Here is a 22,311-nt window from a genome sequence, read left to right as displayed (position 1 = left end):
TCAAATATACAGTGGGGATTTTCACTAAATGCTTTCTAGTGCTTACTCATTTCGACCGTTGCATCCTAGATCCTTCCAGTTTTCGTCCCATCGCTTTACCTGCATTACTGCCCACGGCAAGGACGTCTAGTATAATTTGTGTGATTAAATGAACGCTTTATGGTAAGACGTGTAGCTGACGACGATGCTAGGCCACGCCTCTCGTGACCAGCCAAGCTCATCGGGCACGCATCATCATTCTTCCACCCGCGTTCATTCAAGTCGCGCTCTTGGCCAGTAAACTGGCTATTCTTCCTGCTGCCTGTTCTCGACTCCTTTCCTCACGTCGCGACACACTAAAAATTAATTTCAGTTTTCATCATATAAGATAAAGACAGCTGTTGGCTGTCAACCAACGCGCCGGCACGAATGAAGGCCAAAATGGTGGTTCAGTCTGAGGGTGTTGCTTTCCCGCCAACCACGTAGCGTCAAGTGACGCACTGTGACGTTAAGCTCCGCCCAATGATCAAGCTCTCCCTATACACTGCTCTGCAGCCATGAAGAATCACGAAAGTAAGGTATGCAAAACTTACCGACTTCCGTGGCACCACAACTCTAATGACGACGACGAGTCGTCTTCCTGTCTAGGAATGGTGCCTGAAGGGGCTGTCAGCCTCGTCCAGAAGAAAGGAGTCCTGCCATCCCTCAGCTGTGTTCCGGTGCCTGCCGAGCCCTGCTCAAAGAAAGCCGCTGACAAAGGCCGTCCGCCCCCTGTACGTCTACAGGGCCTCCTGTCTGCTTAGGGCAGTGCCCCAAGACGAAGATACGTATCATGCCACTTGTGCGGCTGCTTTATCACCTCCTGGCAACATCATAAGTGCAGCAGAGTTTCTCACCATCCAGCGGTTGGAAGGTCACATTTCTGACGTGGTTACAGCGGTCCTTGCTAGATAAGGATCTTGGGTAGAGAATGGAGGTCGCTTCTATTGAAAATCGAGGATTCATGCGATATTGCCCCCAAAATGGAAACAGCCATGGCCAGTGCAGCTTCAGCCTGGAAGTAGCTATGAGGGCTGTTTCTATGGTTTAACTAGGCTTTTTCTTTTTTCAAATAGGGCAGGGTGTGTTGGCATCGTCAACTATTCTTATGTAATGTTCTGTACCATTACTTATTTTGTCCAGTGCCTTCTTCAATCTGTGTGGGATGCCTCGGAACTCCAAATCGATCCTTCACTATGTCGATGTCACACCAGTATGGTCTTGTGATGGTCTTCCACCGCCCTGTTCGACTTCAAAGCGGTCTCAAGGGCTGTTTCTGCTGTTGTCTTGGACAGGTAAGCACTTTGGAACGTCTGATATCACAGCAGGCAACACAGAACTGGCGTCATGTACAATTATCGCAAGTCGCCCTTATCATAGGCATGAGAAAGGCGATAAGTATAGGCATTTCCGGCCTTCGGGACACATTGTATGTGCTCTGACATGCTTCTGTGAAATCTTCACTCAGGTGTTCAAAAGCGGATTTGTCGTCTTCGAAAGGGCTGTACTAATAGCGTGTTTGTAGGTATGACGCCTGACGCAGATTTCCATTCGTCTATCACAGGAGCAGTTCAGGCGATGTCCAGATGATATTCCGTGCTGGATGTTTGGGTATCCCCCAAGAAGTGGAGACAGTGCTTCTACAGAAAAAAGTATAAAAGGGGAACTCTCTTAAAAACGAAGAAGGGGTCATCGACGTTTCGACAGTGGCGCTGACTTCAATAGGCACTGACTTCCTGTTGAAGACAGCGCCACTGTCGAAACGTCGAATACCCTCTCTTAGTTTTTAATAAAGCCCCCCTTTTATACTTTTTCCAGTAGAAGCACTGTCTCCACTTCTGATTCTTATTGAATGTCTTCATTTTAACCGCATTCCACTAATTGCACTTATATATACAGGGTGTCCACGCTAAGTGTGAAAAAGATTTTTTAAAAATATATCAATCACTTTTTCCGAGATGAAATCAATTGCAATATAGCATATGCTGAAGGGCACTCCCTAGGGGGCATTAACATACTCCTAAGGCAATGTCTTAATTAACTTTCAATAATTAACTTTTTAATTATAAAAGCTACGAGGTTGCTCCAATGAGAACATCTGATCTCTTCGGTCACCAGATACCAAAGCCGTTTTCAGAACAAAAATCCGTTCGATAGATCGTCCGCAAAAAAATTTGTGAAGGAACGCCTTTTTTTTTTCTTTATTCTATTCATTGCGCACCTCTAGAGACGCGTCTTTCCTTCGCCCCCAATACGAGAGGATGAAGGAGCACACTATCGCCTCTTGCGTCCTGGAAAAAGATTAAAAGAAACAGAAAATGCAGCCCAAGATAAGGGCAGTCGCGATAGAGTCACCCGATAGATTTGTGTTTTTGTTTTGTTTCCGCAAGTTAAAGCTAAGCTTCGACGCATGAGGCGGCACTGTGCTCTTTCACTCTCTCACACTGGGGGTAAAGGAAAGCCACTTCTTCGAAGATGCGCAATAAACCAAATAAAGAAAAAAATGACGTTCCTTCACGAATTTTTTGCGGACGATCTACCGAACGGATTTTTGTTCTGAAAACGGTTTTGGTATCTGGGGACCGAAGAGATCACATGTTCTCATAGGAGTAACTTCGTAGCTTTTATAATTAAAAAGTTAATTATTGAAAGTTAATTAAGACATTGCCTTAGGAGTCTGTTAATGCCCACCTAGGGAGTGCCCTTCAGCATATGCTATATTGCAATTGATTTCATCTCGGAAAAAGTAATTGATATATTTTTAAAAAATCTGTTCACACTTAGCGTGGACACCCTGTATATACCTTGGATATCCCAGGGATTATAGGATTATCGTGGTTAGCATGTAGATGTCGCTGTCGCATGTACGTCCTGGTGACAATGGTTTGTCCCAGGTTCTTCTCTTTTTTGACATTCCAGGAGCACCTCAAAGACGTAACTTCGGAATATACATGGAAGTTGACAGTCCTTGCTTTTTATTCATATAACTGCGTAGATGTTGCTTACTTACTTTCACAGATATATTATCCATTGCCATACCCATGAGAGATATAAAGATGCTCTTGTCACTACATTATGGCAAGGTCTTTCCAGCAAATCACAATGCTTGACCGGCATCGGTGCTGTACCTTGCACCATGTTCGCGTAAGTTGCATTGGGCACTGGGAGAAACCGATTCGAATTCCACATTTGCAAACGGGATGGATCATATACTGAACTACAATAGTTTCGGTACGATCATTAGAGGTGGCGTCGGGAATCCGGGATTCTTAAAGGAGCAGTCTAGAGGCACAAAACTTTGTTTCTGTTTTTGGTCGGTGTGGAATGCTAGGAGCCCGAAAATGGCTTCCCACAATTAGTACAATGGTAGCGAAATGGAGGCACTTGCAATAGCCCTCCGAATCTCTCGTGCGCGAAACACCCTCCCAGGCAACGCATGGTGCGCTAGTATACGTCTAAAAGACGTCTAAATGTAGACTCTGGGAATGTCTATTAGACGTCTAACAAAGTAGCTCTATTTCTCCGTGTCCCCTAGCCTTACCCTAGGCCCAGCTAACGTTACGCTAAAATACGGCTGTACTGTACTTTTTGTCCGGACACCACCTGTAAGTGGAACGTTGGTAACGGTGACCATAATGCTCCTCGCAATTCCCGTGTATCTGCTTCAGGGCAAAGTATAACAAGAACATTCCTGACATCTTCTATTGACGACAACGACATCCTTCTGTCCACACGACCCCCTACTTTGGTTTACAGATCCAGAATTCCTTCGCTATGCGTCACATGACCTCCGGAGCTTCCAACTACCAGCACCTAATAGAAAATCTTCTCTTGTCGTCTTCTCTTATCTCATCGTGAAACTGTTCCCCCATCGGCCGCTGCCGTAGTTCGTGACATTCAGCTCGCACCCCCTATGGGCAAACCATACATTCAGCTCTCAAAGACATCCTCGTTAAGTGGCTGATGGTAGCCGTATGTAGTGGTAGAACTGCGTCGGTTACAGCAAGTGCTTTCTCCGGAACAACTCCGTGATCAACGCCCAACACAGCTCCTCCGGCATTTTCAGTACCTCCTAGGCGACAAAGCTGCTTCAATTGACCCTGTCATTTTCTTAGGAATTCTTTCTTCAGAGACTACACTCCATTGTACGCGTTGCATTGACAACCGCTGGTGATAAGCCCTTCACAGAACTGACGGAGCTAGCCGGAGCTAGCGCAATTCACCTCACTCCACCAGCAGTGCAAGTGCCTGGACCAGCCCAGCCTGCGCACGCAAAAATAAGTCAACTTCGTCAGAGTTGCGTATATCACCGAACCCGTGGCTCGCCTCCGCCCCTGGCAATAGAGCTCCCCATTCATCATATTTAAATAATGTTGTTGTTATTGTGGCTTGCCCTACGAAACGGCGTTCTTCGAGCCGCTCGCTTAGTCCTTCACCGTGCCATCCTTCCCGGGATCGTCGTCGACGGTCTCCCCGGAGTCACGGTAATAGTGCAGCTGCCGTAGGTACCATTGGCATCAACAATCATTCGGGCGATTTGCCCGCCGCTGCCAGCAACCCTGTACTTAAACGCCTGGTAAAGTGAACGCTAGTCACTAGCGGCGGCCAGTGATTTTGAACAACCGGAATGTCGCCGGTTCATCACCGACAGGCTCACTGGTACCCGATTTTTTGTTCACACCGGCGCTGAGGTGAGCATCATTCCGGCCACGACCGCTGATAAACAAAAAGAAAACAACAAGAAATCGGCGACAGACCACCCCGCTTCGGGCTGGCCACTCTTCAATAGCGACGTAAGGACAACGCTCCCTCACCCTCGACTTTGCTCTGCGCAGGCGACTTCAGTAGCTGTATTTGGTGGCAACCGTGGCAACCGTCCGTTATACCCACCGATGTGACACAAACCCGCCATTGTTGTAACTACCCTCAAGCGGGTGCTTTTGGCAAACTTGCGGTCGCACGTCATAAAAACGTCATTTTGAGGTCATGTGACTTCGTTTGCATGTCGTTTTGCCGATTACCGACATATTTCCGTAGTCATAACGCCAAAAGATTAACGTATTTTGCCGCTTCTCCCGCAACATGGTAGCCCATTTCTCCTTAGTTTAAGTACACCGCATCGCCTGGATGAGTCTTAACGCGCGGTCGTCATCACATCTTTGGAGGTCGTCCACAGTACGACGCCTTATGTGCAAAACTGCGCGTTTTACTGCGAGATTATCGGGCAAAAATATTTACCGTGATGAGAAGACATCCAAAACGTCGCGCAGAAACAAACAATCGCATTGTTTACAAACGGTTTGGCCGCCGATCACCGGCGCCGCCATCTTTCAGGTTACGTGTGCGTTGACGTTTGCTGTGACGTGCGACCAGGACCTGTCCAGGATGCTTTCGTCTACGGTGCAATACCTTGGAAGCCACCACTGTGGTTGTACCGCCCTCGTTGCCACTTCCTTCGCCGCAGAGGACTTCATAACATAAGTATTAGCTTTGCTCAATTGGTAGAGCCCTGGACTGGTAATCCCGAAGACGTGTGTTCGAGTCCTGCATCTGGCTAACCTATTCAGAGATGACTTTCATCTTTCATCGTTAATTCCTAGATAATTTGAGGCTTTGTATGTATTTGTCCTTTCTATATTGTTCCAGCCTTAGAACATCAGTTCTCTCATGTTCGGCACGCCCTTCACATTGGTGGGGTAAAAAAGTGGCCTTTACTTGGCAAATATTCTAGTTCATTGACGAAAAGTTGCATAATAAAACTTGCGTTACATGGTACTCACATCAGGAGTGTTGTTCAATTTCTTAAACCCTGTCGTTCAGGTCTTCGTTGTAGCGTATGTTTCTACACTACACTATTCTCATCAGGAGATGGCGAAAGCCTAGCAAAAACAAATGCCGTTGACCGCATAATTCTAGGCGTCGTAGTTTTTTATTATAAATCGATTACACCTTTTCTGGGACACCCTGCATAATGCAAAAACGTTGCAGGCAAGGAAACCCACTGCAACAGTATACGTGACGAAAATGAATGTATGCAGTCGCACAATCTGTACGACTAGTGACACATGACAAGCTTTCTACGTTGCATTCCTAGTTCTGCAGCAGGCGCCACGTACACCCATGTGGCTTTTTACGGCGGCGCGTTCGACGAATCTACATAACCATGGGAAATTCCGAATAGAATCATGATTGCTTTGAAGTTAGTTACTTGATGGAGGAGGAGGAGGAGGAGTGTCGTTGGGAGGAACCCGAGAGGTCTGCCTGCCTGAACAGGCGGCATGTTTCTCGGGAAGGGAAAGGTGGTGGAGAGGAGGAGAGGAAAGGGTGAAGTGGAAGACCGAGCGGAATCCGCTCGGGGGGAGGATAGCTGCGTCCATGGGCCAACTTCAGGGGAACTGTGCCGGCATACGCCTATTACACATCTGAGGGAAACCCAGGAAAAACCCCAGACGGCACAGCCGGCCCGCGGATTCGAACCGCGGACCTCCCAGTCTCCAAGCGCACGCGTTACCGCTGCGCCACCGGGGCTGGTAGTAGTTACTTGATCGTTTCTCCTTTCTAGGCATTTGGACATTCGGATCTCTATGTATAAAGGCTGGATCGCGCATAGGAGAGGGGCTCGTGGGAGAGAGGTGCGGCAACCGGCCGCCATGTTGGAGGGCCCAATGGCGACGGCTGCTCCCATAGGAAACAATGGGAAGCGATTCGATTTGGAGCATTTGTTACTCTTTGAACGCTCCTCGTTGTTGACTAGCACGCATCTTTCTAGGAATCCGCGTGCTGGTGTATTCCAACCCTGCTTTTGCGGTGTTCCTGTAGTTTTCATGGTAATTACGTTCTTTTTATTCTCCGATTCCTGTACTCCGAATATAGCGTCGTTAGTTACGTGCACGGGAAGCATAAAAATAGAGGAATTTGGTGAATGACAACCTATACATTTAATTCCTTTTGCTTAGAAAGGTTTTGCAGGGTTTGCACTGTTTGTTTTTGTAAGGTAGTTTCGTTTGTGTGTGGTTTTCGTTTGTTACTGTGTGGTAAGTTAGGCGCTGTGTAGAGGTGTGCGCGGGTATATCCGCGGGTACCCGCGCATACCCGCACGTTTTTCCGATTTGCGGGTGGAAAAATGACCTTGCTGCGGATATAATAACCGAACGGATGAGAAAGAAGAACGACAGAGGAGACATCGCGTCTGTCCGGCCACGCGTGTTCTCTTGGACTGCAACCGTTGTGCACGCAGACGCTACGGGGTAGTTTGAGGGTTTTGAATCCTTTAGATTTAGATTGTGGCGAACTGCTAATGTGAGAACGGAATGGCACATCCACCTCATCATCACAACAGCGGGAAGACGAACATGACATGGAATCCCTGCACCTCCAAAGGACGCAGAAATCGTCAGAGAAGAAGTCTGCACTCTTTCCGACGTACTGCAGGTGAACGGTAAGACAAGTTTGATTACTTTTTTTGTGACTGAAGGAAGTAATGCAGGTTTATCACGTTAAGTGTATTACGTACAACATTTACGAGTCACTCGGTACGTTAGCGGCGTTTCATTGTGCAGTGCATTGCCGTAAATTGTACGTTTCTGATATGCCGTTAATCAAATTATGTGTGGTTATGCTAGTTGCCCCTCATGCGCGTCGCAGCCGTTCATTTACTGTGATCTACGAACATTCGTGACAAATGCCTTGGTGTTCAAATACGAAATCAAGATAGATTGCCTATCATAGCAGTGATTTTCGTGCAGAGTTACGGATCATCAATATATTTTTTGTTTTGTTTTGTTTTAGTTCTCCCGCAGCCATCGGCAACAACGACGCACATAGCTCAGCATTGGCTTTTGAACGGCCCTTGGATGTCGAAGCACCTAAAGCTCCAGTGAAGCCTGTTACAAGACGTAAAAAGATATGTACTGTAGCATTTTCGAGGCAGTTCCCGAGGACAAATAAAGTTGATTTGTCATACACCATCGCTTTTTGATTGTCTGCTTCGGGACAGCATGATCGTTGCTCTACAGCAAGACAGCAAGCGCCGAAGACAAACGGACGAGTCTGGTGGGGTAGGGGGGACGAGAGGAGAGACGAAAAACCCGAGAAGAGAAGGGGAAGGAGGTCGGTCTGCGCATGCGCACTGGGCCCCACCTTTTTTCCCGCGCTGCAGCTCGGGGACGCTGTGAGTGGCTCCTCGAGATCACGTGGTTTGGGCGCCCGCCATTTTCCCTGGACCATTGCGTAAACGGCAGCTTCCGGCGGATGGGCCTGGTTATGTGGCTCGCAGCTCGTACATGCGGAGGAACCACTTCGTTGTGGCGCTCTTCTCGTGTCGCTTGCAACGGACATCGGCGCTTTGAAGATTAACGTTCTAGGGGGCATTGTGGCCGCTGCTCCTTAGAATGACGGTAAACAATGATAGCTTGTTGTTTCATTTAGCGGGATAACGGTGCGGCTGTAAAAAGGACACACTTAAATACATTGATTTTTTCTTTATTCAAAAATAAATGTTACACACTGATGAATCGGAGAGTCGAAGAGATCGCAGAACCACAGAGAACCAAACAACTAAACCGTATCGCTGAATCGGATAAGACGGAGAGCCGCTGACTCGCGGGATGAATCGAGGAGCAGCCGAACCGTTTGGGAGCAAACGATTCACTGGTTCATGGGTTATTCGGTTGCCAGCTACTCTCTGCGTAGAACCGCGTTGTTCTCGCTCTCCGCGTTGGGGATTTTACCGTTGGTTCATTCGGCGCGTCGACATCGAGCTTTATGGCGGTCGTTGTATGGGTGGAAGCATTCGGAATCAGAAGTGTGCTCGCTCTCCGCATCGCTGGCTATGCTCACTGGATAATTACAAGTTGCTTGTGAGGTGCACTGGACAAATCCCTTTTGACTTATAACGTGGGCTGGCGGACGTGCTTCCCAGGTATTTCGTGATAATATTTCCGCAGCCTGCAAGTTGGTTTTCGAATCTCTAACGTTAGTTCAAAAATCCTAAGTTAAAAACAGAACATGCTCCATCTTCTTATGACGTTACATTTTACCTCCCTCTCGGTTTCCGCTTATAAAATTTAAGGCTCCGAGATAAACCACAGAAGCATGCAAACTAGTATTTGACACTGCCTTGATCACAGCTAAGAAAATCTTTAGACCGAACTCCCGGTGCCTGCCGACTTCGAATTTGGAGCCACCACTATCGTGACTGGCAATGGTGGGGGCTCCATCACAGGGCCACATGATCCAGTGACGACACTGATTCATGAACGAATCTTTTGAACGAATCACTAATGTTAACTGATTCGGACGAACCGGTTCACTAAAAAGAACCGAATTTCCCATCACTACCGACGATGGCGTCTCTCGCGGGAATAAACTGTTCAGGAACAGTAGATCGTCCACGGTAGTTGGCTCGAGAGCCGTCCTTCTCTCTTGTAGGATGTGCCCAGCCATGGAGAATGACCGTTCGCTGGGTGCACTGGATGCCGGAATGTTGTGTACAAACGCAGCAACTGTTGGCGGCGAAAGAAATTCCTTCGCATGATCCCTCCACCATCCAAGGAGATCGCTGTCGCTCTCTACCCTCTGTTTAAGTCTGCTGTAGACGGTTAGCTCGTCAGCGTCGTCCTCATCGCTTGATCCGTCCATGAACTCGGGAAAAGGGAGCTGTTCTCTACGCTTCTTCAGAGGACTTAAGTTGGCCGCGCCGATTTCAACACCAGCGGCCCTGTACGGCACTTCCGCGCAAGGTGAACAAAATCGCGATACAAGCTCCCTAACAGCAGCCGCTGTTTCCGCTTTCTCCGCTTCGCTCAGCATCTTCAACCTTTTGTAGTTCGGGTGCAGAAAGAGGGCAACCATGTGAAGCGGTGAGATCTCAAATGTGGCTTCAAGAAGTTTTCTAGCTTCTCTCTTCAATGCCTGCTCCCACTTTGAGTCGTTGCTACTGTGGTCCAATATTCCAAGGAGCTTAGGGTACCACGGTATGACAAGGAAAGAGTTGGGTGGTTGGACCCCTCCAGTGCGTCTGATGCATTCTTGAAAGGCTGAAGGAAACGTACGGTTGCAGCAAGCACCCTCATGTCTATGGCGTCGGCCAGCTGGCTGTTTCCTGAGGATGTCAGGACGGATTCCATTTTCTCCCACTGTGAGTAAATCGTCTCAAACATCAAAAGCTTACTGTTCCACCTTGTGCTGACGTCACCCTTCAAAGATTTCTGCAACTGGCACTGCAATCCAGATCGCTTGAAGTACGTTGTGAGGCTCCTGCAACTGCTGATAATTTCCCCCACGTCAGGCAGCACCTCACTGGTATGCTTCAGTGCCGTCTCAACTACCGTGTTTAGAATGTGCGCAGAACAACTCAACCGCTCGTACTGCCTGAGTGCAGACACGACATTGGCTCCCCGGCCCGTCACAAACACGATGCGGTCAACAAATGTGACAATGTCGAACCTGCGAAGGACATCTAGCGTGGCTGACTTTATGTTCTCGCCGGTCTTTTTTTGCTCGTTGTCAAATGGTGCGATGCACAACACGCGGTCTTTCTGGACCCAGTTCTACGTCACCTTCTTGAAGTCGTCCGTCCAGAGATCAAGTGTGTCCGCAGCACCGCCATTTGTAAGCATATCTTGCAGCTCCGACGAAAGCTCCAGCCTTTTCTCAGAGGAACACTGCTTTGTGGCGCGTGATACTGTGGTGCGATGAGGAATGAGCTCTCTCGCGTCTCACGCTCCCGTACCTTGCACCAACATCTATGCAGTGCTGCGCGAATTGCAGGAACCCCTCACCTGCGACCGTGTTCAAGGGTCTGGCATCGTGCTGGCATCGTGTGAGGAATCGTACGGCTGCAGCCACTGTGTCTGATTTAACTTTCTCGGAGACAGTAGGTCCACCCCGCTTCTTTGACGGGCCCAGAAATTTCACTATAGTTCCCTCTTCCTGGCAAGCGTGTTTTAAGAAATCGGACGTCCCGTGCTTCCTGCCAAAGTATGATAGGACACACTTACACTTATGGCAGGCGAGGACATTCGGAAGCCGACTGCCGCTCTCGTCTAAGACATAGCAATCCTTCCACATCGGTGACTTGAATTTCGTTTCCTTCTGGAGGCTATATTCCCCGCTTCTCACTTTTTCTTCCACAACCACTTGTTCCATCTTGACATATCCCTAGCTGCTCGAAGAGTGCTGTTATATCAGTGACCTCAGGCGTTAGTGTCCCTGCAGTCCTCAAAAAATCTTATCCGGGCAGCGTCTACGTACACAGCTGGCCTTCGCGATCACGCGTGTTCAGCGCCGCAAAAATGTGTATGAGTGAACGTAGCAGGAGCAGGCGAGATAGCTGGTGTTGAATTGATATTGACATTGCTTTGAGTTTGAGGTTTTGCTATGAGTGCGCGGAGAGGTCGTTGTGGTCGTTGCCCGTGGCGACTTCTCCCGTCGCGCGCTTGAATTGTCGCGAGGTTTCCCGTTACTCTCCAATGAAAACAGTGGACTTCGAAACTTAGCATGTTTACTCGGCAGCAATCCTGCGTACCCATTATGCCTCAGCGGGGTAACTGTTGCGCTGCTCTTCATTGACTGTTGAATGATACGTGACGCTGCATAAAAGGAGTTCACATGCACCGAGTCTACGACCATTACCTTTGAATGTTACAGGCAAGTGTGCCGACGTCTTTTTTCACGCTTGGTTCAAGTATGGTTCGGTTTCCTGTAATTCAAGTTTCCCAAGCGTTTGGAAAAGTAACATGCCAAATGCCGTCGTTTGCAGCATATGGACTAATTGTAGACCTCCTGTCAGGTACATATGGATGCAATGCCACAACAATATACCTTTGGTTCCACCGGGAGGTATCAATGTAACCAGGAAGCCCCCAATTATACCTTCTGGAAAAAAGAATTTCCCGCTTTTAAGCCTTGAAATGCCATCATCGGTCAGAACCCTGAAGTGCCAAACTCGGAAAGTCTGAACACGATTCGTTTTCGTTTTTCTGTGTATACTCCTTGGAGGCGCAGACTACGGCGACATTGTACTGCTATGGCGCTATGAGCGCTACTTGTAATATTACTAATAGTTACTTACGGACGTGGACGTAGCTGTGTCGTTAGATCTCTGGAATAAGGTGCCAGTGTTCGGGTGCCATTACCGGCAGACTGTGAAATATTTTGCCGACATGTGTTAGCGTTCGACTGCCTTTATTGGCCGTCTGTGAAATATTTTCGTCGGTAGGCCCGGGATATTAAAAAATGGCCCGGAGCATCTGTGCCAGGCAAAAATGATCCCGTGACACAACATTGACGAGCACGCATGCAGTCCCAAGGCGGGCATCATTGGATGTCTCCTCATTTTGCCAGACTCCCTCACGGAGTTTTCGAGCGAGGCGTTTTCAGCTAGGTTTTAATTCACAAATGCGTGCGAGCTTCTGCAAAGGCATACGGTGTAGCGATGAGGGTTTGAACTTCTGTGCTCACAGATAATTTGTCATTTGGGCGCGTATCATTTACACATCACAAGCAGTCCCGTTTACTGCAGAGATTCAAAAGGGATATTTACGCACAAGCCATTCCATGCGAATGAATGTCATGTTCATGATCCCGTGGACACGGGTAATTGCGGATATACCCGCACGGCGTCTGCGGGTTGCGCGGGTGCCACACCTGCGGGGCGGGTGCGGGTGAGGATTTGGTTACCCGCGCACACCTCTATGTATATGGTTCTCGTCTGGCCGTTTCCATAATCCATTGGAATTCGTATTGTGTTCTACGAGTATGTTGCAGTTGTTCAGCTGTCGGCGCAGTTCTTTACAGAAATTCGAAGCGCTATGCAAGAAGAGCGCATGGCGTAACAAGTGCTGCAAGAGCCATTGCACTTGCGAGGTTAACGCTGCAGTTTACTTCCACCGTGCCTCACAAACGGCTTGTCTAAAGTGATACCGAGTAAAATTGGATGAAATGGCCCAGTAACATCACTGCGAACATGACATGTAGAATTTATAAATTAATTTTGCAACACACGACTTCTACGACCATTAATCATTATCACTGATTGTTGAATACTATGATTCTTGATAGCTTCTTTCGGAGTCGTGGTCCGTCATTCACGTTTTCTGTGTGCTCCTTTGCAACATGGTGAAGTCGAATCTTGCCATAGCAGTTAGCTATAAGCTTCATGAGGCAAATGACGTGGTTTTTTTCTGGAGAGCACTCGAACATGTGCTCGTAGAGGGTAGGGAAAACGTCGCGTCTCAGAGATGTGGACAAGATGTCCTGTAAAACAGCTCTTAGGAGAAGCTGCCCGATCTGAATGCTAGACGGCAAATTTCCCTCCGAAATGTGGAGCAATCGTCGAACTAGTTTTTCTGTCACCTTGCATATGGCAAGGACGCTTTGGGACGGCTTGTCAAGCGCACCACGCGATTTGCGGTGGAGTAGGGCACTGCTTGAAGAACTGTCTGTCAGGGCATCAATGCAGTCAGCGCAGGAGATTTTCCTTGTTACTGACTTCACTACGTACCCTGCAATGTACCCGACGACATCCTCAACAAAGGCAAAGAGTTGTCCAGGGTCTGGTGCCTCTGCATAGTCGTGGTCTCCACCTTGACTTGTAGAGGTGCCAAAATATCGAGAGGCTTGAATATCAAGCTCATCAAGGGAGGTGGCTTCTGATGCTGCTGCAGTTGTCACTGTAAGTAAATGTGTGCTGTCTCGAGCTGTACAATTGCCTCCTGCTGATGGCTCTATTTGGTGGTGTACAAGCAGTCTTTTGTATCCAGCCATGAAGTGTCCTGCAGTAGGATTATTGCTCCACCCACTGCCTCTAAGTGCACAGAAGAAAAGCTCAAGGTGATCTTGTGAAAGCTTGTAGGTAAGCATGTACTTCAAGTGTGCATTTTCGCCAGAGAGATAGCAAGTTGCAGACACTTTGAAGGCTTCTTATGTTGGTCAGGAATTCAAGGAATCCTGTTCAGTGGCGTAGCCAGACCTCCAAGGTAGGGGGGGCTCGATACGAAAACTCGCCCTACTCCCCCCCCCCCCCCCCCCGCCGTTAATCCTGGGCGCGACAACATACACATACTCGTGCACGCCGCAAAATGCGGTTAAAAAAAACAGAACGATATAATTATAATAATTGAATATATAATATATAATAATAAAAATAATTGATTTGGACGTGCACAATACGATTACATGTATAGGCTGTCATGTCCAATGAGGTGGTGTCACGAGATTGGAAGGATTTTGAAAAGCTCATACTGTGAAAACCATTCAAGAGTGCTGCTTAGACGCCATGAACTGTAAGAACTTTCGCGATCGTCACACTGTCACCCCCCCCCCCCCCCATATATATATTATTTTCTCCTCGGATTTGCACGATTTCCGTGGGTCGGTCCGTGGCAGGTAGGGGGGGCTCGAGCCCCCCCTAGCCCCCCCGTGGCTATGCCACTGATCCTGTTTTCCTTGCAGGTTCTACACTCTTAAAAATGAACTTCACCGCATAGCACGCTCCTAGCCAACCATCATCTCAAATGATATCGTTATCTGCCCTGATTTGATGGAAACGGTAGGCGTACGCCTTTTTTGTGACACTTATAATTGTCACAGAAAAGGCGTACGCCTCCCATTTTCAACAAATCAGGGCAGATAACGATATCATTTGAGATGATGGTTGGCTAAGAGCGTGCTATGCGGTGAAGTTCATTTTTAAGAGTGTAGCACTGGCTTCCTAAATCCATCTTTTAGAGCGGTTATATTACCATCCATGTCATTATAGAATGACATCCAAAGGTGGCGGGGTGCGTATCGGATTGGTGCCTTGAAGTTCTTTGCCAGAGGGTTGCGAGAGTTCAGGATGTCGAAGAGACGGTCGAACCTTGTGAGGAAGTTCACTGTAGCTTCGCACCCTTGAAAGCTTGAAATGTTTAGGTCTTGATCGCAGAATTCCAGCGCATCTGCGATGCTTACACTGAGTGTCTGGGCAGCCAAGTTGACTTTCATCTTTTGGCTGCTCCAATCAATGTGTGCAGCCCTGAGTTTGTTGCCTGCCCGCAACCCTTCTGTCTTTTGGAGCTCCTGAAGGCGTACAATGAAACTCCACTTTATCTGCCCTCCATATCTATCTTGGAGGACTTGCATGGTCCCAAAGGCATTGCGCACAAGCTTGAGCATGTGGCAGGCATCAAGTATGATGTGAACCATCCAAGAAGAATCTAACGGGTGTGGAAACCACGGCCTGAGGGAGGGGGCCCGAATGTCTGCACCAAGTTCTCGAAACATTGTGAGATTCGAGCCCAAACCACCACTCACGGCAGCTGCTACTAGAATGCCAGTTTCATGTAGTTTCTGTAGACAGAGAGTTAAGAGATTTGCCTTCTCTTGTCCACTCAAACTGTTGATAAGGAAGTATGCACACGGCACTTTCCAACTGCTGTCCATGGCTACCACAGGGAAAACAAGAGCCTGCGTAGCTGGCTCCTGGCTATCATCAACATGGCCGGTACCGAGGTTAACAAAACCTTGAAACGATTCTCCTGCGAACTGGATGTGTTTCTTTATGCTCATTTCATGAAGCATCCGGGGACAAACAACACGTTTCGACAACTTCTGTTGTTCCCCGACTAGAACCTTAAGTGCATCAAAGGCTTCCTGTGTGAAACCTGGGCCCGCTTGCACGAAACAATCCTAAGTGTAACACTTGGCAAGTGTTGCACTAACGCGTTAGTGCACTAAGTTTAGGATTGCGGTTAAGTGGCTTGCACGAACACTTCGACGACCGCCCTAAGTCAAGTATTCTAAAGTGGATCGTGGCTACGAGCAGTAGCAGTTTTCGGAGGCTCTCATTGGTAGAAAGAGAACTTCCGGAGTTCATCCCAGGAAGTCGTGCGTCACGGCATGTTTGGATTCTGGGAAGTCGTCTGCTTCTGCCGTCGCACGTAAACAGTTTGTAGAACCACAATAAGGTATTGTACTATCATTGTAACTGCAAGAACGAGTTAGGTCACTTGTTGCGTGCTTTTGTTACATAAAGTAAAGCCTGTGGCCCAAAGTATGTCTCGAATTGCTCGATGATTGGGAACTTATCGCCAACGGCAGTGCTGGTGAGAGGCACTTCGCGTGCGGCGATCATTTTGAGAGATGTTGCTAACGAAAAGCACAACACGTACGGCACCCACAGCATAAGGAAATGCGACGTTGTTAGTATTGCGAGGAAAATGCGTACTGTATTGCGAGATACAGTTGTGGCCAACGACGAATCTTCGATACACGGTTCATAGCGGCCGACATGTTAGTCCTAAGCTTTAGTGCGGTAGTTTAGGGTGCTCCTAGGACCCTTGGCCAGCGTCCTAAATTGCGCGGAGCGAGCGCCACCACTTTAGTGTTGTAGAAGTTTCGTGCAAGCCACTTACGGCTCCGGCACTACACTAAGTGGGGAACTCGTCAAGTATTACACTAAGTTTGTTTCGTGCAAGCGGGCCCTGGTTCGTCGTGTATAGAGCTGTACCACGACCTAAGTGTTGCCTGGTGTGGAAGCGAAAGGTTAAATGTCTTCCTGACGTACTCGTATGGCTTTGCTGAATAAAACTGGAGAGTGAGCGCAAAGCTACACAGTGACTGGGGATACTGCTCTCTGCTTACTTTCCAGCTTTGCTCTGTAGGGAGCGCAGTACTAAATCTATAGCTGCACATCAGACAAGGTGCCACGAAGCATGTCAGTGCATTGACTTGATACGAGTGATTTCTTCTCGAGATCTTCTATAAGACTCTCCGCAGTGAGTATCTTTTTCTTCAGTCTTCGGGCATTTTCTTCACAGCGTTTCAGCTTCTTCTTCACGTTGTCCAGTGCTTCAACTGTGATGTCTATCTTCCTTTTTAAGGTCCGTGGACTCTCTTGCACTGTATATGTGTTGTCAGCAGCAAGGTTATGTGACGGTCGGACTGGCTGAGGTGACAAGACCCCTGGACCTGCAGCCCATAATGGTCCTGGCTGTGAAATCTCATGGTTGACGTCCTGCTTTACCTCTATGTTATGTCTTGTTGGAGGTGGTTTTCTTGGCTTTACCCTCTGTGATGGAAATATTAATTATTTCTAGAAGCTGTTGTTCATGTGGGATAAATGACAACATTTGTTAAATTCAGCATTTATTTCCACATTTGTTGCACGTGCCAGAAACTGAGGTCGTGATGGAGGTCAGTGGGCACTGCAATGAAAACCTAGAAATTATTATTTTTCCTTCATTATTATTTATTTATTTATTTTTGCATTGCATGAGAAATACCTAACGAGCTAGTGTGTATTGGTTCCTACAAGCTCGAATATTACGCCACAAGACCCTGACCTTAGACTAAGACTGTCTTGAATAATCAAATCATGGACATGTGTCTGCATTTCTAGGTAGTGAATGTAAAATTACGTTACAAGAAGAAGCATAAAAGCAAAAAGTAGTAGTGTCAGTTCAGTCCAGCAAGTGCGATGTGAGTTCGCAAAAAAAAAAGAAAGAAAAAGGTCTTACAAGTCTCCGTGACTTTGCACCCAGAGCACAGTGCACAATATCAGAGCTGTTGTGATCTCCACCAACTAAAATTGAGAAGTTGTGGAACCTCAATATAACAGAATTTTGTTAGCAAGCTATTTCTTGCATTGTCATGAGCCTTAAAGAAGATGACAGATAGCCTAGCGGGGAATGTAAATTATTGTGTACCATCAATTTTGTCGCGTAAGTTTTGTTGTGTCATGTATGTTGATATTTCACTTCTGAAGACTTGTACTGAGCGTGTTGGATCAACTACCACATTTAGAACTGCTGCACGTCTCCACATTACACAGGTACCCCACATCTCCACAGGTTCTCAAGCAAATTCTAATGTGTTACTATTGTGTTTACTTTCAGGAGGTGCTGTGGAAAGTCAAAATTTGCAGGCGCAGCATCACTCTTGAGTCGCGCAGTTTGCCCAGTACGATCGGAACAGGGGGCTTAATCGCTTCATCGTCGTTAAGGTCGTTACAAGTGGCGGGAAATTCAAAAAGGTGGGCACGTGACACATTGCGCGTGACGTGTACCACGGCCTTCACGTATCGCGCGAAGAGCGCCGTGCACGTGTTCTATCACGTGCCCACCTTTTTAAATTTCCCACCCGCCTTTTTGAATTTCCCGCCACTCGTTAGCTTGTAACGACCGTAACGACCATGAAGCGATTAAGCCCCCAGGTCTCCTCAAAGTGTCTGCTGCAGAGCACCGAAGATTTAGATGGGTCTCAATTCTTGCGATGCATCTTCTGCACCCACTTCTTCAGCACGGCTGGGTGACTGTGAGGGAACCTGTATAGCACAAGCACATTGTGTAGAAAATACATAAATAGAGCAGCCAAAACATAATTTGTTTGTACTTGCACCAGCGAAGTAGCAGTGCAAGCAAGCGCGAGTGTCACATACATGCGATACGAATAAACAGTGCTTTTCCTCAAAATAAATAGCTTACCTGTGAAAAGTTAACCCCTTTCGTCTGTCCGTACGTGAAGTGCACCGAAGACTGCAACAAGCTGGCATGGCATGCCCTCTAATTTAAAGGAAACCGAAAAATCGCGGGCAGCCGCGCTTGAACTCAATGCAGACGACAGTACGCGTTGGGCCCACCAATATGGCGGCCGGTGACCACGCTCTGGCGCACACTATGCGCGATCCAGCCATATTCTATAGAGATCAGTGTATACACCACGATTTTTATTTTTTTTATTTTTCTCGAGCCTCCCATTAACGGCAAATACTAGAACCATCATACCTCTTTCGTGGTCATGCATGATCAAACGACCTCAGAGCCGTAGCTACGGGGGTGCGAGAGGGGCAGCCGACCCGGGCGTCTTCGCCTGAGAGGGCGCCGAACTGCAAGCCGTGGCACGTTGGTTGGACAGCATCGAGTAGAAATGAAGAGTATTTGACTTTACGGTCTCGGCAGTGTAAATGGGCGTTTTCTTTTCTTTGTTTGCAAGGCTTCCGACGGCAAAGCAGTGAGGGGATGGGGGGGGCGCTTCAGATTCGGTCTGCCCTGCACTCTTAAAAATGAACTTCACCGCATAGCACGCTCCTAGCCAACCATAATCTCGAATGATATCGTTAGCTGCCTTGATTTGTTGAAAACGGGAGGCGTACGCCTTTTTTGTGACACTTATGCTGTTCATAATTGTCACAGAAAAGGCGTACGCCTCCAGTTTTTGACCAATCAGGGCAGATAACGATATCATTCGCAATAATGGTTGGCTAGGAGCGTGCTATGCGGTGAAGTTCATTTTTAAGAGTGTGGGCTCAAACTCCCCTCGCGACTGCTCTGCTTGACCTGTATAGGCTCTAACATGGTTAAATGGTCTCAGTGAAATGCATTGGCAACGATAAGGATGTTGCACAGCAGAACAACAACCCCTTCTTTCGCCTATAGATGGTGGTGGGGGGTCTTTTCCCCCACAGATGTGTACACGGTGATGACTGCTGAATGCGTTTGTGTACCTCCGTTGGTATTCGAGTATAAGTTTTTGGACTTGCTCGGTGCCTGGATTGCAGTGATGGCCAGTAGTTAACTACATGTAGTTAAACTACTAGTTAAACTACCTGAATGTAGTTAAAAAGTAGTTATCAACTACTTGCAGAAATGTAGTGGCAACTACTAGTTAAACTACTATTTTAAGTAGTTAACTACAGTAGTTAGGTTACTGAAGGCGCCAACTACTTCCGATTTTGCCGCAAGCTTTACGGCACGGTTGTGCTTCCGACTTTTACCTTGAGCTACTTGTTTGATGAGAACGGAGGTGCAGAGCAATTGTGTCGTGCATGTGTACTAAATCTTCACTTTTAATGCTTGTCTAGTGAAGCCTCGTTTGCTGCGAAATAATTCTGCAACTTAGTTTATCGCGTAGGCGCAGAAAGAATTTCGCCGCAAGCTTTGTATTTGATGATCGTAGCAATGGCTTGAGCCAAAGTTTATCATTGCTTGTGATTCATATTTAGGTGTCCAAGAACACTAAAAGGGATTGGTGTTGATGGACAACGTTAAGTAGTTATAGATGTAGTTAAACTACATTGCAGTAGTTAAAGAAGTAGTTTTAACTACTCCCCTGAAAAGTAGTTGAACTACTAGTTAAACTACTCAATCACAAAGTAGTTAGTAGTTATAGTTAAACTACTGTAGAAGTAGTTAGTGGCCATCACTGCTGGATTGTTGTATCTTGCTCAGACGATACCATATTTGTTTTTCTTTCTCACTGTAAGAATGAGGTGACCTAGGCAGACAGTGTTATCCTCCAAGCCCCCCCCCCCCCTCCCTTACAAGAGGTCGTATTCTATTTTCATTACGTTTCCTATCCTTGTAGGAGATGGAGATCGAAAGCCCTCCTGGAAGAAGAATAGCATTTATTTCGGAGGACTGCTCCACATGGGGTACCTCCCTGACCATCCGTGATGCAAGGGGTACGGCGGCACTAAAGTTGATTGGTCCAGCTCTTCCTGACTACCTCGGCAGCAGGAACGTGACAATATTCGAGGTTTGTTACGGTGCTTGGAACAAGTAATGCGAACATGGCTCACATGACCAGATAAGCGAGAATAGAAAAAAGAAGACGTAGCTGATTGTTGTCAAGACGCCCTACCTAATATATTATACACTGCGCTAGTATACGTGTACAGTCGCTCTTTTTGTTCTTGTAACGCTGGTACAAATATTTCGGCAACAACAGCCTATACTCCGCTAATTTTATTAATTGCTCCCAGCTCAGATAAAAGTATGCGCGGAGGCTGTTTCTCTCGGCGGCGGCGTTCGGCCAATTTTTGGCCGGCGGCGTCAACGTGAATTTGTGAGACGACAGCGTCTCTGGCGGCGGCAACGTTCGTCGCAAATCGGCGGCATGCTCACTAGTACCACGGTTTTCGGATGTCATTTTCTATGGCCTCACGACGGTGCCGGTTTCAGTTTCTTTTGTCTCTATGTGCTAAACTACCCGTAAGTGATAGAATGCTTAGAAAGCAGGGAGTTGGTACCGTACAACCAGAAAGAAGAATCCGTGCATGAGAGCGAGGAAGGGCCAGTTCTCACTTATCGACGCCCGACGCGACGTCGTGAACGGGCGGTGGAAGTAGAGGCGCATTTCCGCCGCCCCGTAAGAGCGCGCGATTTTCATGTTCCCACCACAAAGCCGTAGTCCAAAGCAGACGAAAACTCAGGAGGCGTTACCTTTCTCTGCCACCTTAATGGTCGCCAGTATATAGTTCTCCTCACCTCTCGCCGACGTCGTGAAAGACATCGGTCTCGACAGGTCCCCCAAGGTCGCCATTTTCCCATGTATTTGTTCCTATCCCGATGCGTGCAATGCAGGAAGCCGCCCTTAGATACCCCATTGTTACCAGACGTTGGCTTGCGTTTGATTGTAGCGCGCTAAGGATCCAGTTGAAGCACAATCCAAGCCAGGCCAAGTCACCGAAGGAGAAATGGACGACTGCGCCTGCGGCGCCTGGTACGACAGGTACGCTATGTGATGCATGCAGCCGTGCACTAGATCCTTCCGATGGCTCAACACGTTTAAAAACGGGACCAAAAAATGAAACACGACACAGAAAGTCGTTATAGGCGTTTTATTTGGACATATAAAGACTAGATTCATTCGCAGAAACAGCAAAAACATTTTGCCGCTAAACTTAGCGCGCTGAAGTGATCCGGAACGGCAACAGTGGGGTATCTAGTGGCGGCCTTCTTCGTTGCACGCTTTTCCGAGGTGAGTTTGGGGACCTGGGTCTCGACGTCTCTCCTCTCCCAACGCCGGAAATGCGCGTCTATTTCCGCCGCCCGCTCACGACGTCGCGTCGGGCGTCGCCAAGTGAGAACTGACACAAAGAAACAAGGACAAGACCTCTTGTTTGTGTGCGACTTTTTTTTTTCTCTCTTTAAGCACGTTCTCATGATGGGAGATTCGTTAATTCAACATGAATACTGCGGAGATTGAACTGGCTGCACGTTTGAACAACCTTTGGTCCGGCTATCCAAATTACGGCTTTGATATGCAGGCACAACAGTTAGCTGTAGCTGATGAGCATTTCGCAACTTCAAAGTGGTATAAAAGGGAATATACGGGTTGTTGCACTAACTATATCAAAAATAGAAGAAACGCTGTGGGAAAACATAAATCAACATTATTCTTCTTATAGGGAACTTTTTCACGTAGAAGTGGTTTTATCCACTTTCGTAATTGAGGCTAATTCAGTCGCGTCAATTGAGCTCCGAAGTGTGTTACGTCAGCGTAACCCTTTTTCCCACAGACAGAAAATGCATT

General features: G+C 47.6%; 1 protein-coding gene across 2 annotated transcripts in view; it reads left to right on the top strand.

Moving 5' to 3' along the window:
* The first annotated feature begins 1,166 nt into the window (after window positions 1-1,166).
* LOC135399601 (phospholipid scramblase 4-like) overlaps window positions 1,167-22,311 on the top strand; it is a 41,632-nt gene continuing 20,487 nt past the window's right edge. For both annotated transcript variants that reach the window (XM_064631327.1, XM_064631326.1), the window contains exons 1-2: window positions 1,167-1,313; window positions 20,362-20,532. In XM_064631327.1, coding sequence (XP_064487397.1) covers window positions 1,215-1,313; window positions 20,362-20,532 — 270 coding nt within the window. In that variant the 5' untranslated portion in view covers window positions 1,167-1,214. The remainder of the gene's footprint in view (window positions 1,314-20,361; window positions 20,533-22,311) is intronic.

Source organism: Ornithodoros turicata, chromosome 7 (assembly GCF_037126465.1).
Source record: "Ornithodoros turicata isolate Travis chromosome 7, ASM3712646v1, whole genome shotgun sequence".
Taxonomy (NCBI): domain Eukaryota; kingdom Metazoa; phylum Arthropoda; class Arachnida; order Ixodida; family Argasidae; genus Ornithodoros; species Ornithodoros turicata.
This window is presented reverse-complemented; position numbering and strand designations above follow the sequence as displayed.